This window comes from Triticum urartu, chromosome 1A, assembly GCF_056163025.1.
Source record: "Triticum urartu cultivar PI428250 chromosome 1A, HENAU_Tu73, whole genome shotgun sequence".
Classification (NCBI taxonomy): domain Eukaryota; kingdom Viridiplantae; phylum Streptophyta; class Magnoliopsida; order Poales; family Poaceae; genus Triticum; species Triticum urartu.
In genome coordinates this window covers 100,285,035-100,302,136 of record NC_141873.1, presented here as the reverse complement: position 1 = coordinate 100,302,136, position 17,102 = coordinate 100,285,035, and the positions used below count along the sequence as shown (strand labels likewise).

The 17,102-nt window shown below is 45.1% G+C and overlaps 1 protein-coding gene and 1 pseudogene across 1 annotated transcript; both read right to left on the bottom strand.

Annotated features, from left to right (window-relative positions):
- Window positions 1-10,202: 10,202 nt before the first annotated feature.
- LOC147990239 (protein FAR1-RELATED SEQUENCE 5-like) lies at window positions 10,203-11,065 on the bottom strand. Its single transcript, XM_087537622.1, has 2 exons — window positions 11,046-11,065; window positions 10,203-10,962 (listed from the first exon to the last, which is right to left on the bottom strand). Exons 1-2 carry the CDS (start codon window positions 11,063-11,065, stop codon window positions 10,203-10,205), a joined length of 780 nt encoding a protein of 259 aa, XP_087393748.1.
- Window positions 11,066-12,682: 1,617 nt separating this feature from the next.
- On the bottom strand, window positions 12,683-13,912 carry LOC125511487 (putative cyclin-dependent kinase F-2; annotated as a pseudogene).
- Window positions 13,913-17,102: the final 3,190 nt, after the last annotated feature.

Genomic DNA, 17,102 nt, shown 5'->3' with positions numbered 1-17,102 from the left:
GGCGGTGCTACTAATAAGGCGCTACAGCTAACGTATAGCAGTAGCGCTGGTCCACCCGCGCTACTGCTACACAAGTGTTGCAGCAGCGCACTTAAAGGAACCTCGCTGCTGCTAATAGCTATAGCGCGCTTCCCCTGTGCGCGCTACTGCTACAACCGCGCTGCTGCTAACTTTTCTCCACTCGCTACTGCTAATTTTAGTTGTTTTTTGTTTTTTTCGGCATATTTGTTTTGTATTTGAACAGGCTTTACAGAAGAATCTTTAGCACATACAAATGTCATCATGATACACATACAAATGCCTGCGAGACCACAAATCTAATCATAGCATATACATACAAATAGTCTCATCATAATCATCATCCAACACAAAGTGGTATCTTGTGATCATCTCGAAAATAGCGATACATGCAAGTCTCGAATACTTGCAACTACAACGTCATCCATCTAAACAAAGGTATACGCGAGAAGAGCTATCACTATGAGTGAGAGCGGAACTATGTAGTACATGAGATGGCGGTTACGAGTCCTCTCTCACGCTAGCGTGAACCTCAAGTAACTAGCTTCTCCTTCTTGTCTGCTTTTGAAGCCTTTATGGCTGGCGTCCGAGAACCCATTCACTTGCACCTGACACTCATGCCACTCGTTGTACACCCCCGGAACCTTCCCTTTGTACACGACATAGCAGTTCCATCTCGCCATCAAGAAACTAGGTACCTGTTACACGACATAGCAGTTCCATCTTCGTTGTTCGACATGCTTCCTATGATTAAGTGTCCTCATTTATTTATAAAAGTATGAATAAATGAGAAATGAGATAAAAAAGAAATCTATGTGCCAGCACTCGATATGCCAACTACGTAGCACAAATCATGCCTTTATTCACGGGAAATTTTGGCATGACCTTTGCTAAAAAATGGACATATCGAGCGCCTGAAATTCACCGGAACGGAAATGAATCAACATTCCGGCGTAACATAGGCAACTCGGATCATTTACCAAAACATGACATGTCCAAAACATGACATATCCACATATCACATGTCCAGTTCAAATTTGCATATAAATTCAGCAAATTTTGAAACCTATCTAAATTCATAACTAAATAGATAACCTAATTAACATAACTAAAACCTAAGTAAATTAACCCTAGCTAGCAGAGAGAGAGAGGGGGGTGGTTTACAGAGGGTGCAGGGCGAGGAGGCAGGCCTGACGACGGCCGAGGTTGGGAGGGGAGGAAGCAGAGGAGGGAGGCGAGGGCCGACGGGTCGGGGGCGAGCGCCGGCGCCGGGGGCGAGCGCGCCTGGGTCGGGGGCGGCGGGGTCGGGGGCGAGCGCGCCGGGGTCGGGCGCGGCGGGGTCGGGGGCGGCGGGGTCAGGGGCGAGCGCGCCGAGATCGGGGGCGGGCGCGGCGGTGCGACGGGGCCGGGGAAGAGAGAGTGGGGATTTGGGGGAAAAGAGGCGGGATGAAGCAGGGAGAGGGAGAATTTTGGGTTAAGTGGACGTAGCAGTAGCGCGTTTACACGAAACGTGCTACTACTATTATGAGCAGCTATAGCGATTTTCTGCAGAAACCGCTACTGCTACCTTGACTAGCTGTAGCTCTTTTTCACTAAAGCGCTACTGCTATAACCAGTTTCCCTTTTTTCTTTTCCTCAGCATAATAGGAACATATATATTACATCATTGGACCCTTGCATAATAATGGCTAAGTGTGTATACAAAATAGGAACACATATATATTACATCATTGGACCCATGCATAATAATGGCTAATTAAGTGTGTATACAAAATAGGAACATATATTTCCATTTTGCAAAAGCATGAAATATTAATCACACCTCTATCTCGAGATCGAGCACACGGTAGAGATGATGATGTAGGGAGGTCAAAAGTGAACAAAGCTCTTCTTGACAAAGAAAGATCTAGTTAGGGGGCAAATAGGTCACTTAACTAAATGCTACATCTACCTAGCTAGCTAATTTGGGAGGAGACAACTTTAACTAGTGGAGGGGGGAGGAAAAAGAGAAAGGATATGAATTAATGGAGGTGGTGTAGTTATAGCTAGGAGTAATGAAGAGAGAGAAAGGTAGGTAGAAGAGGGAGAGTAATGGGGGAGAAGTATTGAGGAAGAAGAAGAGTGAGAGAGGGAGGGAGGATGTGGGAGGTAGGGGAAAGGGAGGAGAGGAGATGGGGAGGGGAGGTGGAAAAGGTGGTGGGTGTTGCGTCTTAGTAGTAGCGCGGGAGAGAAAGCGCGCTGCTGCTAAGAGCGTAGCAACAGCGCGCTTTCCTGTCATGCGCTACTGCTAAACGGGCCAACCCTGTGCACAATTTCAAAATTAGCACCAGCGAGGTGACAAAAAAGCGTGCTGCTACTATGGCATTAGCAGCAGCGCGCTCCCTGGCGCCGCGCTACTGGTAAACTTATGTCGTTGTGTACTGTCGGTGGATTTTTGTAGCAGCGCGGTTTAAGCGTCACGCGCTACTGCTAAGTTTGCACCAGTAGCGAGCTTTCCGTAGCCGCCCTGCTACTACTTAGCAGCAGTGCCTGTTTTTATGCCGCGCTGCTGCTAAGATTCTGTGTATAAGGTTTTCCCTAGTAGTGATGTTCGTTGCTAAGAATGGATCCTTTCGAGAGAAGTAGTTTCTCTCGAAAGAAGTGAGTGGGAGGAAAGTAGAACTTGACGAGGTAATTGTACCTTCTCCCTTATTGGAAAGTAGTTCATCACTGAAATCAGTTCCAGTGATTCCTACACTAGTAAGGAAGGAAGCTAATGATGATGATCATGAAACTTCTGATCAAGTTACTACCGAACCTCGTAGGTCAACTAGAGTAAGATCCGCACCAGAGTGGTACGGTAATCCTGTTCTGGAAGTCATGTTACTTGACCATGACGAACCTATGAACTATGAGGAAGCGATGATGAGCCAAGATTCCGCAAAATGGCTTGAGGCCATGAAATCTGAGATGGGATCCATGTATGAGAACAAAGTATGGACTTTGATTGACTTGCCCGATGATCGGTGAGTCATTGAGAATAAATGGATCTTCAGGAGGAAGATGGACGATGATAGTAGTGTTACTATCTACAAAGCTCGAATTGTCGCAAAACGTTTTCGCCAAGATCAAGGTGTTGACTACGATGAGATTTTCTCACTCGTATCGATGCTTAAAAGTCTGTCCGAATCATGTTAGCAGTTGCCGCATTTTATGAAATCCTGCAAATGGATGTCAAAACTGCATTCCTTAATGGATTTCTTAAAGAAGAGTTGTATATGATGCAACCAAAAGGTTTTGTCAATCCTAAAGGTGCTAACAAAGTGAGCAAGATCCAGCGATCCATCTATGGACGAGTGCAAGCATCTCGGAGTTGGAATATATGCTTTGATAAAGTGATCAAAGCATATTGTTTTATACAGACTTGCGGTGAAGCCTGTATTTACAAGAAAGTGAGTGGGAGCTCTGTAGCATTTCTGATATTATATGTGGATGACATATTGTTGATCAGAAATGATACTGAATTTCTGGATAGCATAAAAGGGTACTTGAATAAGAATTTTTCAAAGAAAGACTTTGGTGAAGCTGCTTACACATTGAGCATCAAGATCTATAGAGATAGATCAAGACGCTTGTTAAGATTTTTCAATGAGTACATGCCTTGACAAGATTTTGAATTAGTTCAAAATGGAACAGTCAAAGAAGGAGTTCTTGCCTGTGTTGCAAGGTGTAAAGTTGAGTAAGGCACAAAACACGACCATAGCAGAAAATAGAAAGAGAATGAAAAGTCATTCCCTATGCCTCACTCATAGGTTCTATGAAGTATGCTATGTTGTGTACCAGCCCTATTGTATACCTTAGCATGATTCTGGCAAGGGGGTACAATAGTGATCTAGGAGTAGATCACTGGACAACGGTCAAAATTATCCTTAGAGGACTAAGGAAATATTTCTCGGTTATGGAGGTGATAAAAGAGTTCGTCGTAAAGAGTTATGTCGATGCAAGCTTTTTACATCGATCTAGATGAATCTAAGTCTCGATCTAGATACATATTGAAAGTGGGAGCAATTAGCTAGAGTAGCTCCGTGCAGAGTATTGTAGACAAAGAAATTTGTAAAATATATACGGATCTGAATGTTGCAGACCCATAGACTAAACATCTCTCACAAGCAAAACATGATCACTCTTTGGGTGTTAATCACATAGCGATGTGAACTAGATTATTGACTCTAGTACACCCTTTGGGTATTAGTCACATGGAGATGTGAACTAATCACATAAAGATGTGAACTATTGGTGTTAAATCACATGACGATGTGAACTAGATTATTGACTCTAGTGCAAGTGGGAGACTGAAGGAAATATGCCCTAGAGGCAATAATAAAGTTATTATTTATTTCATTATATCATGATAAATGTTTATTATTCATGCTAGAATTGTATTAACCGGAAACTTAGTACATGTGTCAATACATAGACAAACAGAGTGTCACTAGTTTGCCTCTACTTGACTAGCTCGTTGAATCAATGATGGTTATGTTTCCGAACCATAGACATGAGTTGTCATTTGATTAACAGGATCACATCATTAGAGAATGATGTGATTGACTTGACCCATCCGTTAGCTTAGCACGATGATCGTTTAGTTTGTTGCTATTGCTTTCTCCATAACTTATACATGTTCCTATGACTATGAGATCATGCAACTCCCGAACACCGGAGGAACACTTTGTGTGCTACCAAACGTCACAACGTAACTGGGTGATTATAAAGGTGCTCTAGATGTGTCTCCAATGGTGTTTGCTGAGTTGGCATAGATCGAGATTAGGATTTGTCACTCCGAGTATCGGAGAGGTATCTCTGGGCCCTCTCGGTAATGCACATCACTATAAGCCTTGCAAGCATTGTGACTAATGAGTTAGTTGCGGGATGATGCATTACGGAACGAGTAAAGAGACTTGCCGGTAACGATATTGAACTAGGTATTGAGATACCGACGATCGAATCTCGGGCAAGTAACATACCGATGACAAAGGGAACAACGGATGTTGTTATACGGTTTGACTGATAAAGATCTTCGTAGAATATGTAGGAACTAATATGAGCATCCAGGTTTCGCTATTGGTTATTGATCGGAGACATGTCTCGGTCATGTCTACATAGTTCTCGAACCCGTAGGGTCCGCACGCTTAACGTTCGGTGACGATCGGTATTACGAGTTTATGTGTTTTGATGTACCGAAGGTAGTTCGGAGTCCCGAATTTGATCACTGACATGACGAGGAGTCTCAAAATGGTTGAGACATAAGTATCGATATATTGGAAGCCTATGTTTGGACATCGGAATGGTTCCAGATGAAATCGGGAGTATACCGGAGCACCGGGAGGTTACCGGAACCCCCTGGGAGGTGTATGGGCCTTAGTGGAAGAGGGGGAGAAGAAGCAAAGGAGGGGGCGCGCCCCCAAGCCCAATCCGAATTGGGAGGGGGGCGGGCCCCCTTTCCTTCCTTCTTCCTCCTCCTTCCTTCTCTCCTAAAACCAAACAAGGGAAGGGGGAATCCTACTCCCGGTGGGAGTAGGACTCCCTTGGGCGCGCCTAGAGAGGCCGCCCCCTCCCCCTCCTCCACTCCTTTATATACGGGGGAGGGGGCGCCCCATGGACACACAAGTTGATCATTGATCTTTTAGCCGTGTGCGGTGGCCCCCTCCACCATAATCCACCTCGGCTATATCGTAGCGGTGCTTAGGCGAAGCCCTGTTCCGGTAGCATCATCATCACGCCGTCGTGCTGACAAAACTCTCCCTCGAAGCTCTACTGGATCGTGAGTTCGCGGGACGTCACCGAGCCGAACATGTGCAGATCGCGGAGGTGTCGTACCTTTGGTGCTAGATCGGTCGATCGTGAATACGTACGACTACATCAACCGCGTTGTCATAATGCTTCCGCTTACGGTCTACGAGGGTACGTAGACGATACTCTCCCCTCTCATTGCTATGCATCACCATGATCTTGCGTGTGCGTAGGAAATTTTTTGAAATTACTGCGTTCCCCAATAGTTGTCTACTCATCCGGCATGTGTACTCCGTTGTTCTTATAGTTTTTAAGCAGCTACAACAATTGTACAAATCTGGAGCACTTGCACGGGCGCGGCGTGCCGCCGCGCCTTTGCTCGCTAGTAACTTAAAGCACTGAAATTGTGACCCTTTGGTGAAGAATAAGAGGCACTTAATCACACGGCAAACAACAAATTGTGTAGATATGAGTAATCACTAAGAGCATCTACAGTCACTGAGGACAAATATGACCTCTCAAACGCCTGCGGATGCACCGAGATGCATCCACGGGTAGTAACTGAGCACTCCTCAAATAGCGTCGTCCACATCCATGTATCTCATATCCGATCCCCTATATCCATACTAAACCATGCAACGTCGATCAAACTACGTAGATCAGCATACTGACATAGGCAAGCACATTGCTTTCACCAAAAGATCATGATCGGATGTTCAAACGACCACCAAAGTTCACATAAACGATGGACAACTTGAAACTACATCTAAAACTTGAAATTAAATTGAAGAAAGGCGGATCTTCACCACTTCCAGGCCGACCCCTTCCCCTTTCGGTTGCCGGCACAACAGTAGCCATTGGCGGCTGGTGGAAGATCGTCCGAGTCGTCGGACGAGGAGCCGTCGGAGGAGGAGGAGACGATGATGAGGACCTTGAGGAGCCGGACGGCCCGGTCCTGCTGGCGCTTGAGCTTCGCCTGCCGAGCCACGTCCGCCGCCTTCTCCCTGGCCTCGCGCTCAGAGTGCTCAATAGCTAGCCGGAGAGCCTTCGCATTCTTTCGACGAAGCCGCCGAGTGTCTGTCTCCGTCGTCGTAAGCGACCGGTGGTAGACCCACGTGAGGAGCCGCTGGTCCTCGTCGGGTTCCGCGGGTACCGGCGGCGGCGGCAGACGGAGCTCTCGATCGCTTCCCTCTCACTTGCCCGTTGCCTCTCGCGGCGAGCGGCGCGCGCCTCTGACTCCAGCGTGCATGTCCGGGCCAGCAGGGTGGGCATAACCACCCACTGTTTCCCGCGTGGGGGAGCAGCAGGCGGCGGGGCCAGAGGATGGTGTGTTGGAGTAGACAATCCCCGTCCACTGCGAGGGGCATGTGAAGACTTCGTAAATCTCAAGATGTTATGCCGGCCCTGTCTCTCGGAGGTGCTCATAGGAGTAGGGTGTGTGTGTGTTCATAGGGGTGAGTGCATGCTTGTGTATGTGAGTGACTTTGATTGTACTTAGTTAAAAAACGTGCATACACACACGTCTTTATGAGTTTCAATAATTACATATCATATGAAAGTTAACAAAATTAAAATAACAAAGTTTTCTAAGCAAGAATATGTTATTAGCATTGGAATTGCCCTTTAAGAATAAAGAAACAAAAAAACTTGCACACAACATTACATTCGAATTACACTTTTGGTAATACGCAAAGAATAAACATATAATAATGCAATTTTCACAACCTAGTATATTTTTCACACATATTGTATAGTACTTGCATGTATACTTAAACACGCAAAAATAAAAAAAGATTGTTTAAGAAATAATGAATTACTAGCATTAGTATTCCTCTTTAAGAAGAAGAAAATAAAAAAATGACAAATTTGCACACAGTTTATACATAAAAAGGGCACATATGCAAGAATAAGCATATAATAGTGGAATGATATTGGCATTGCCCTTAAAGAAAGAAAATAAAATAAAATAAAAAATAAAACAAAATCAAATTGATGAAGTTTTCTAGGGAATAATGAACCCTTTTAAGAAGAAAGAATGAAACCCTTTAAAAAACTATAAAAAATCATAAAATGAAGTTTTCTAGGGAATAATGGACCCTTTTAAGAAGAAAGAAAAAAATGCACACAAGTTTACACTTTTAGTAATATGGAAAAAAATGAACATATAATATTGCACACACTACTATAATTTACACACATGTTGTATAGTATTTCCGTGCATACATATTTACACACATAAAAATAAAAAATAAACATTTTCTAAGAAAGAATGAAGTAGTGACATTGGTACCCCCGTTAATAAGAAAAAAAGAAAAAAGAAATGATGATAAAATTTGCACTTAATTTACACATAAATTGCACGCGTGCACTTTTTTATACCTGCAAGAACAGACATATAATAGCTAGTAGAACTTGTATAAAAATAGGTTTAAAAGAAGAAATGAATTGGTGTCACTGGTATTACCCTTAAATAAGAAAAAGGGTGAAATAAAAACTTAAAAAAACAATTCCACACAATTAGTACAAAAATTGCACTTCTTATAATATGCAAGAGGAAACATATAATAGTGAAATTTCCGTACTCTAACATAATATATACATGTAGTACTTGCATGCATACATTTACACACACTCAACATCCAAAAATACACATAAAGAAAAAAGGAAACTCAACTAAAAAAAGGAAAAAAAAAAGGAAAGCAAACACGTGCAAAAAACAGAAGCAAGCACAAGGAAAAAAGCATGCACGCGTACTAAAATCGGCATGCACGAAAATTGGCATGCATTTGATCGATCCATGTGCGAAAATGCTAGACCTACATACTGTGGCTAGGTGGGCCCCAGCCCTCTCTAATGCCAAATTAAAGTCTGCCAAATCATCTCATACGTAGGTTACGTAACAGCTCCTTCGTAGATGTAGTATTGCTCATCCATGTAGTGACAAAATTAAAACATACCATTTCGTAATGGCGGCGAGGAGGATTTTCTTGCTTGGGCCCATGAAGTTAATGGCAACTATTCTATCAAAGAGCATGCAACTCTAGAGGAAGGGGCGGCTACAAGCACCTCACAGACTGATGGATAGATGTGGAAGCGACTATGAAGGCTTAAGGTGTTGCCAAAAGTGCGCGTATTCTGGTGACGAGTTGTGAGAAAGATTTTGCCTGATGAATGCACTCCTCGGCATAGACATATACAACCACTTGGTAGATGCAAAGTGTGTTTGGCAATGGATGAGGATTTGATGCACGTTTTAGTGCATTGCACTCATGCGAAGATGTTCTGGGAAGAAGCTTATGCTTGGTTGGGTGTGCGTCGGCCACAGCTACACCCGGACACGTGGGCTCGTGACATTTTGTCTGACCCACAATTTACGAACACTCAGAGGGCACAGATGATTTCCGTTATATGGGCGATCTGGCAATCTAGAAATAGAATTACGCACGACAGAGAGAAACTGGACCCGTTGACGACTGTTCGGCGGATCAAGGAATACCTGTCCGTCTTAGAAATACTGAGTTCTGCTGCTGCTATATTACCGGGTTACGGATGGGTGCCGCCGGAACCGGGGGTGGTAAAGATCAATACAGATGCAGCGATGAGTTTGGTCTTGGCTCAATGTGGTGCAGGAGGAGTCATTCGTTCTGACACTCGTTTGCTGGGCGCTTGGAATAAACCTCATCATGGGGTTACGGATCCGTTCATTGGTGAGACGATGGTACTAAGAGATGGAATTATCTTTGCAAGACTGCGCGGATTCTCACATGTGACTATGAAGACAGACTGCCTGGAGGTAGTGAACCTCTGAAAATCTCGTCATAATAGTCGCTCTGTTGTGGCATCTTTATTTGTAGAAATTGGGGAGCTAGCTGCCAATTTTTTTTTGTATTCAACATATAAACAAGTCAGCCAATCTACCGACCCATCTTTGTGCTAAGCATGCATGCTCACTAATGGCAACTGAGAGTTGGACTGACACTAGACCTTCCTTCCTGCTCACTAGCCTGTTGGTTGATGATGCCCGGAGTTCCTGAGTTGAATAAAGCTCCCAAGTTTGAACGCGAAAAAAGACATGCATGCATGTGGCTGCATCGGGCGAAGATTCTCTGTCTTGCCATGGCAAAGGATGCCTCTACCTTCCCCTCATGGATGCCCTCCCTTTCTGATCCAATGGTTGTTGAGCGAGCTGCCTCTCTCTAAGCACAGCTTGCCAAACCATGTGATTCCTTGGCCCAACTAAGGCCCAGTTCGGGGGGAAACAAGCCCAGCTCGCCAGAGAGAGGAGAATGCAGCGATTCAGGTTCAGAAATGAACTATGGTTCAGTATAGGAACAAATACAAAAAAGATTCAGTTAAGTAAAGGCACACATATAGACAGAATTCAGTTTTGGCACTATAATACAGTACAATCATAATTAAACAAACATTTCCAACATATATTGCTTATATTGCAGTATAGTATCGAATGTGACAACATTGTCAAAGTGTGCATAATCAATGACCATCTTAGCATCAACCCAAAATATATTGCTTATAATCTCCTCACAATCCAATTGCAAAGCATATTGGTAAGAAGGATTCTCGACGATCTTGCCTTGAAAATACTTCAACATGCTTCCTGCTTGTCCATATGCCAACTCTCTTTGGCGCCTGCCCTGTAAGTGATTCTTTAGATCACGAGGAGTGTAGGTGAGATTCATTGGTCCTCCAACTCGGCGACTAGCTAGCTCATGTGAAGCTTTTGGCCTAATTCCAGAATCATCGGCTGTCTCAATTTCAAAAGCTTGAACTTCTGAAATCTTTCTTTGTGATAACATCAAATGGAATGTTTGTGGCAAGTAAAGACCATTATTGTGGACAAGCATTACATCAACCACTTCACAATTCCCTGCCACTCGATCCAATGAAAGTGTCATCCGAACTTCACAATTTGTTCTTGTTTGAGCTTGGGGATTCTTTGTGATATGATCCCTCTTGTCGTGTGCTCGAAGACCCTCTTTGGCACACACATATCTACATGATGTTGCCTTCCCGTCAACTTTAATCTTATTTATATACCTTTTTCTGACCTCAAAACCTGCACGGCCTCCATAGTTTACCCAGAACAACCAAGCATCATCTAAGTTTCTGAATTTCAGACCAACTTGAGGTAACCAGATAGGACTCTCATTCTCCCTACACAAAAGTTAATCAATCTTTGTTGCTACAGATCTAGTTGCAAGCAAATACATTTTTTTCGAATGGAAAGTCTAACTTACTTCTTGTTGGATTGTGCCATTGAATCTTAACTGGAAGGCAAGAAGTCGATGTATACTGCACATATTATGAACAAACAGACTGAATATTTCAGACAATTACAAGTGAAAGTGTGTAGATTTCTTTAGGATAACCGAACAAATAAATCAATCATACTAGGCAGTGAAAGAGCGAATATTTCAGACAAATAGTAATTACAGGCAGTTTGCGTTCCTGCTCTAGGCGACTCGGACACAAACCTAAAAACTAGGCAGTCTCTGTTTCTTGAAATCGAAGGAGGACATGAACCTGAAGCAGAGGGAAGTCGAGCAGCTTTGATCTGCTCCGACGCTCAACTAGGACGGCCCAGCCAGCGAGGCGTCCAGGCACCCCGATGATCGTCCCAATCGCTAAGACGCTAACTGAGATGAGAACCCGCACTGGACTCCCACGCCAAAAATTGCATCTGGTGGCTGCTCACCCGCCAAATCCTCTGGCTTTTCCTCCTCCAGGTCCTCTAGCCGGGCCTTTACGGGCTGGCTTTGTTTCGATTTGGGCCGATTGATGTGCACAGAGAGAGGCAGTTCGCTCAGCAGCCGTGGGATCAGAAACGGAGGGCATCGTGAGGGGTAAGGTAGAGGCAGCCTTTGCCATGGCAAGTCAGAGAATCTGCGCCCGGCTGCATCATGCACTCACCAAGCAAAGGCAGGAAATCAACTGAATAAAGAACAGCGTCAGTCAAATCCATGGAGACTTCTTACTCACGTATCATAAAGCACATTGGATCAACGGCATCAAATTCGACTGACCGAAAATAAAAATTCAGTTGCCTGACATATAGCTAAAGTGAAAAATGATAACGATGTACTACATGTTCAGTACAAACGCAGCAGTCAAGTAGCCATCTCTCAGCTCAGATCTGTTGAGGAGGAGACCTGAAATGGAGATGAATTGCCGAGCTTTAAATAGACTTGCACAAGAAGATGTGACTTGCATTGCAATGGAAGTAAAGCTCAGCCATGATGAGACCGGAGCCAAAAAAAAAAGCTTAGGCACGCAAGGATTTTTAGAGATTTTTCCTTTTTCTTGTATTATACGGATTTTTATACTGATTTTGAGACAGAGGAGGTAGCCATATTTTTTCAGTGGAATCTGTTACCACACATCAAAGAATTTAAGTCTTTGTTGGTTATAGAAAAACTTGATTGCCTGTTTACTGCTGTGCAGATTTCATGTGTGTCGCTCTGAACTGATGAAATCCAACTTGCTACTAGTAGAATATCCTTCTTAGGTCTGAGACATTCAGCATTTGTTTTTCTTCCTTGGACTTCACATCTATTTAGTCTATGCATCAACATCGATTTTCTCAACCAGATTCAGAAGCTTAGCAGATTCAGACTGGTTATAGAAAGCTCAACCAGATTCAGAAGGTTAGCAGCAATCACCGTTACATCAAGATCATTTTTTTTCCAACCAGATTCAGAAGCTTATCATATTCAGACAGGTTATAGAAAAGCTCAACCAGATTCAGATGCACAACTATTCAGACGCACCACTATCACCACGATGCGTAAAATGGAGCTCTTTTAGCCAATTCCATTTCTAGCACGCCATCAGGATTCAGGATAGACATTGTTCGTCCATCAAGTAATTTCCATGCTACAGTAACTGAATCATTGATTGCTCAAGTCAAATAATTACATGAACAGGAACACATAACTAAGATTCGTGCAACTGATTACACAGTAACACAGCGGTTAAGTCAGTGGCACTGCAATGAAATAATTAACCTGTGGCACTGCATCTATCAGATGCTACATCAAGCTAATTAACTCTTCAGCGACACAAAGCCCGGGTGCTCTGCTCCTTTGGGCTTGCTGAACCACCGGTGCTCGAGCGCTTCCGCCGCCGTGATCCTCGAAGAACTCCAGGTCGAGCTTCCCCGTAGAAGTGATCTGATCTCGCAACTTGTAAATCTCGGCGAGCAGCTCCTCCTCTGTGTCCGCCACGAAGAGGGTCGCGCCGGCCAACATCTCCGCCATGATGCACCCAAGCGCCCACATGTCCACGGCCTGGCCGTAGTACCGGTTGCCTTCCAGCTGCTCCGGTGAGGTGTAGATCAGGGTGCCGACACAGCACTCCTCATAGGGCACTCCGGCCGGCTTCGCCCGCATCGCCGACCCAAAGTCACCAACCTTGAGCCCGCCGAAGAAGCCGACCATGACGTTCTCCGGCTTGAAGTCCCGGTGGATGACGCCGGCTCCATGTATGTTCTTTGCAGCGTCCAGGAGCTGCTCCATCATCACGCGCGTCACGTCCTCGGATACAGGCCTCCAGAGCGACTCGCGGAGGGTGCGGCCGTCGGCGACGAGCTCCGTGACGAGGAACACGTCCCCTGTCTCGGCGTCCGTCGCCACATCCAAGATCTCGATAATCGACTCGTGACCCCGGCACGCGCCGAGGCAGCCGGCCTCGCGGGTGATCGCGCGGATGTCGGGCGGGCCGTGTCCGCCGGCCCCGTTGCCGCGGACCCACTTCACGGCGACCTTCTTGCCGGTGCGGCGGTCGCGCGCCTTGAACACCTCGCCGTAGGTGCCTTCTCCAAGCACCTCAAGCTTCTCGTAGTCGGAGATGCTACCGAACGCGTACCGGGGCTTCTTGCCGCCATGGACGCGCGGTTCTTGTCCCGCCGCCGGGCGCTTGCGGATGGCCGTCGGCATGATCTGAGCTTAGAACGCGCGCCGAGAGCAGATCAGAGCAAGAGGGGTGGGGATTCGTGTGAATCGGGAGCAGAGGAGATCGAGGTGGATGAGAGGAAGGATCGAGGATGAGGATTGAGGAGGATAAGGATCGAGGCTGTTTATGGGCTGGCACTGGCGGCGCGCGGGGGGATTCAGACAGATTTTGGGTACGCGTCGCGTTTACGCGGGTGACGCTTTTTTTTTTTTGAAATTTACGCGGGTGACGCTCGCAGTCGCAGGGACAGCTCACTTTGAAATCTCTTCGTCACGCGCAAGGCAACTCGTACGCCATTCTCTCTTTTTTTGGTTCCGTTTTATATATTTTTATTTTTGCGAATACAGATTTTTTAAAATGTTCAAACACTTCTAAAAAATTCAAGACTGATTTTAACTGTGTGAAAACTTCTTAAAATTACATGAATATTTCTATAATATTCATGCACGCATATTTTCCATCAACTCAAGGTTTTTTAAATGTGGACACTTCTTTTTCCCTTTTCTATATGAAAATATATGAATATTTTCAAATTTGTGAACACCTTTTTATAATAAATGAAAAATTATTACAAAGGCATGAATACATTTTAAAATTACAAGAAGATTTTTAAATGTGTGTACACTTCTTTCAGTTATAAAATTTTATTAATTACTTGATGAATAAACTTTAATACTCCCTTTATAAAGTAGAGACCTACGTACTATATTAATTTATAGAGGAAGTACTTGATAAACAATTTAATATGCCCGTGCATTGCATCACGAGAAATAGCACCCTTGCATTCATCCGTTTTAGTCCTTAAAAACTACACCATCATCAATTGCCACGACGAAATAGGCCATGTGTTGCAATGGGAGCTGCACCCTCTTACTGAAAAACCACATCGTTTAGTCGACTAAGTGTCGGCATAGAACCACATCGCGCAAGACATGAGAGTCATAGTCGATGAAGCTCCCACAAAGTTTTCTGCCCCTTTTTTTTAGCGGCGAGGTTGGAGTTTCTCGTCATGTGGCAAGATTTGATGTTAGGTGCTTAAATATATGCAAGGGTTCAACTGCGATGACTACAACTCCGGCGCATTGGTCCTTATGGGCACGTGCACAAAGATTTTCCCGTTGACATCGACAAAGTCAAACCGGCTCCGGTAGAGAGCGGCGACATCAACTCATTCTTGCGGCAGTAGTGGGTGTTCGATGGTCTTAGAGTCTCGATGTAAATTTTTTTAGATGCCTTGTACTTCCGGTGAACTTTTATAACAGATGTGGTCTTTTCGCCTAAAAATCGTAAATAAGATGCAACCCTAAAATTTTAAAATGAAAACGATATATCCACGTTATTAATTTTTTGTTCTGCTGTACAATTTTTTAAAAATTTAATTAAACAATGTATGTATTCTTAGCTTAATCCAAACAAATTTGAGCTTGTTAAGAGTATGCTAGTTAACTAGGCTAGTGTAGCCGTGGGTGCTAGCGTGTTTGGTTAGGATTAGTATAAGTATGATCAAGGTTGCTGGATAATTAGTAGTACTGGTAAAATAGGAAAGTATAGACAAGTCGGTTTAGAGTTTCCTTATGTTAGCGTGAGTTCTATTTGGAGTAGGTAGCTTGTCCGTATAGGGCTTGGGTTCACGATGGTCATGGTTGAGTATATATACACAGGCGTGTGAGTTTATTGTAACCACGAGAGAAAATAGAAAAAAGAAATAAAGAGAAAATAAGGGCACGACAAAGGCATTTGGCTATTAGATTTTTGTGCGTGTGTGTACGTGCAGTTTGATGTGATTGATTCTGAGGGTGAATTTCCAACAATTGATATTTAGAGCAAGGTTCAAGTGAAGCTGTGCTTGCCCCGGGGTGACGACCCTGCTAGCGCCTCGGGGCGGGCGATACAGTCGCCGGTGCAGCGACGAGAAAGAGCGGGTGGTATAATCGCTGGGTGATGCAGCGACAAGGAGAGCAGGCGATTTAGTTGTTGGGGGTGCAACGACGTGAAGGATCGGGTTGATTGTCGTTCGGCGGAGTGACGACGAGGAGGCAGCGATGACGCTGTCGCAAGCGAGGCGACGGGTGATCGGCATTCGACAGAATAACCTGGAGGAGGACGACGGGGCTGTCGTCGGCAAGGCGTTGATGATCGTTGATGGTCATAAAGGTGCCGAAATTGCGACAGCATGGTGTTGGGAACATAGTAATTTCAAAATTTTCCTACGCACACGCGAGATCATGGTGATGCATAGCAACGACAGAGAAGAGTATCGTCCATGTACCCTTGTATACCGTAAGCGGAAGCGTTATGAGAACGCGGTTGATGTAGTCGAATGTCTTCACGATCCGACCGATCCAAATACCGAACGCACGGCACCTCCGAGTTCAGCACACGTTCAGCTCGTTGACGTCCCACGAATTCCGATCCAGCAGAGCTTCACGGGAGAGTTCCGTCAGCACGACGGCGTGATGACGGTGATGATGTTGCTACCGACGCAGGGCTTCACCTAAGCACCACTACGATATGATCGAGGTGGATTATGGTGGAGGGGGGCACCGCACACGGCTAAGGGATCAATGATCAACTTGTGTGTTCTAGGGTGCCCCTTGCCCCCGTATATAAAGGAGCAAGGGGGGAGGCCGGCCGACCCCTGTAGGGCGCGCCAGGAGGAGGAGTCCTCCTCCTAGTAGGAGTAGGACTTCCTACTCCTACTAGGAGGAGGAAAGGAAGGGGGAAGGGGAGAAGGAAGGAGAGGGAGGAAAGGAGGAAAGGGGGGCCGGCCCCCTAGTCCAATTCGGGTTGGGCTAGGGGGCCACGCGCCCTGCCTCCTTTCTTCCACCACTTGGCCCGTGAGGCCCAATACTTTTTCCTCGTATTTCCGTAACTCTCTGGTACTCCGAAAAATACCCGAATCACTCGGAGCCTTTCTGATGTCCGAATATAGTCGTCCAATATATCGATCTTTACGTCTCGACCATTTCGAGACTCCTCGTCATGTCCTTGATCTCATCCGGGACTGCGAACTACCTTCGGTACATCAAATCACATAAACTCATAATACCGATCGTCACCGAACGTTAAGCGTGCGGACCCTACAGGTTCGAAAACCATGTACACATGACCGAGACACGTCTCCGGTCAATAACCAATAGCGGAACCTGGATGTTCATATTGGCTCCTACATATTCTATGAAGATCTTTATCAGTCAAACCGCATAACAACATACGTTGTTCCCTTTGTCATCGGTATGTTACTTGCCCGAGATTCGATCGTCGGTATCGCAATACCTAGTTCAATCTCATTACCAGCAAGTCTCTTTACTCGTTCTGTAATGCACTATCCCGCAACTAACTCA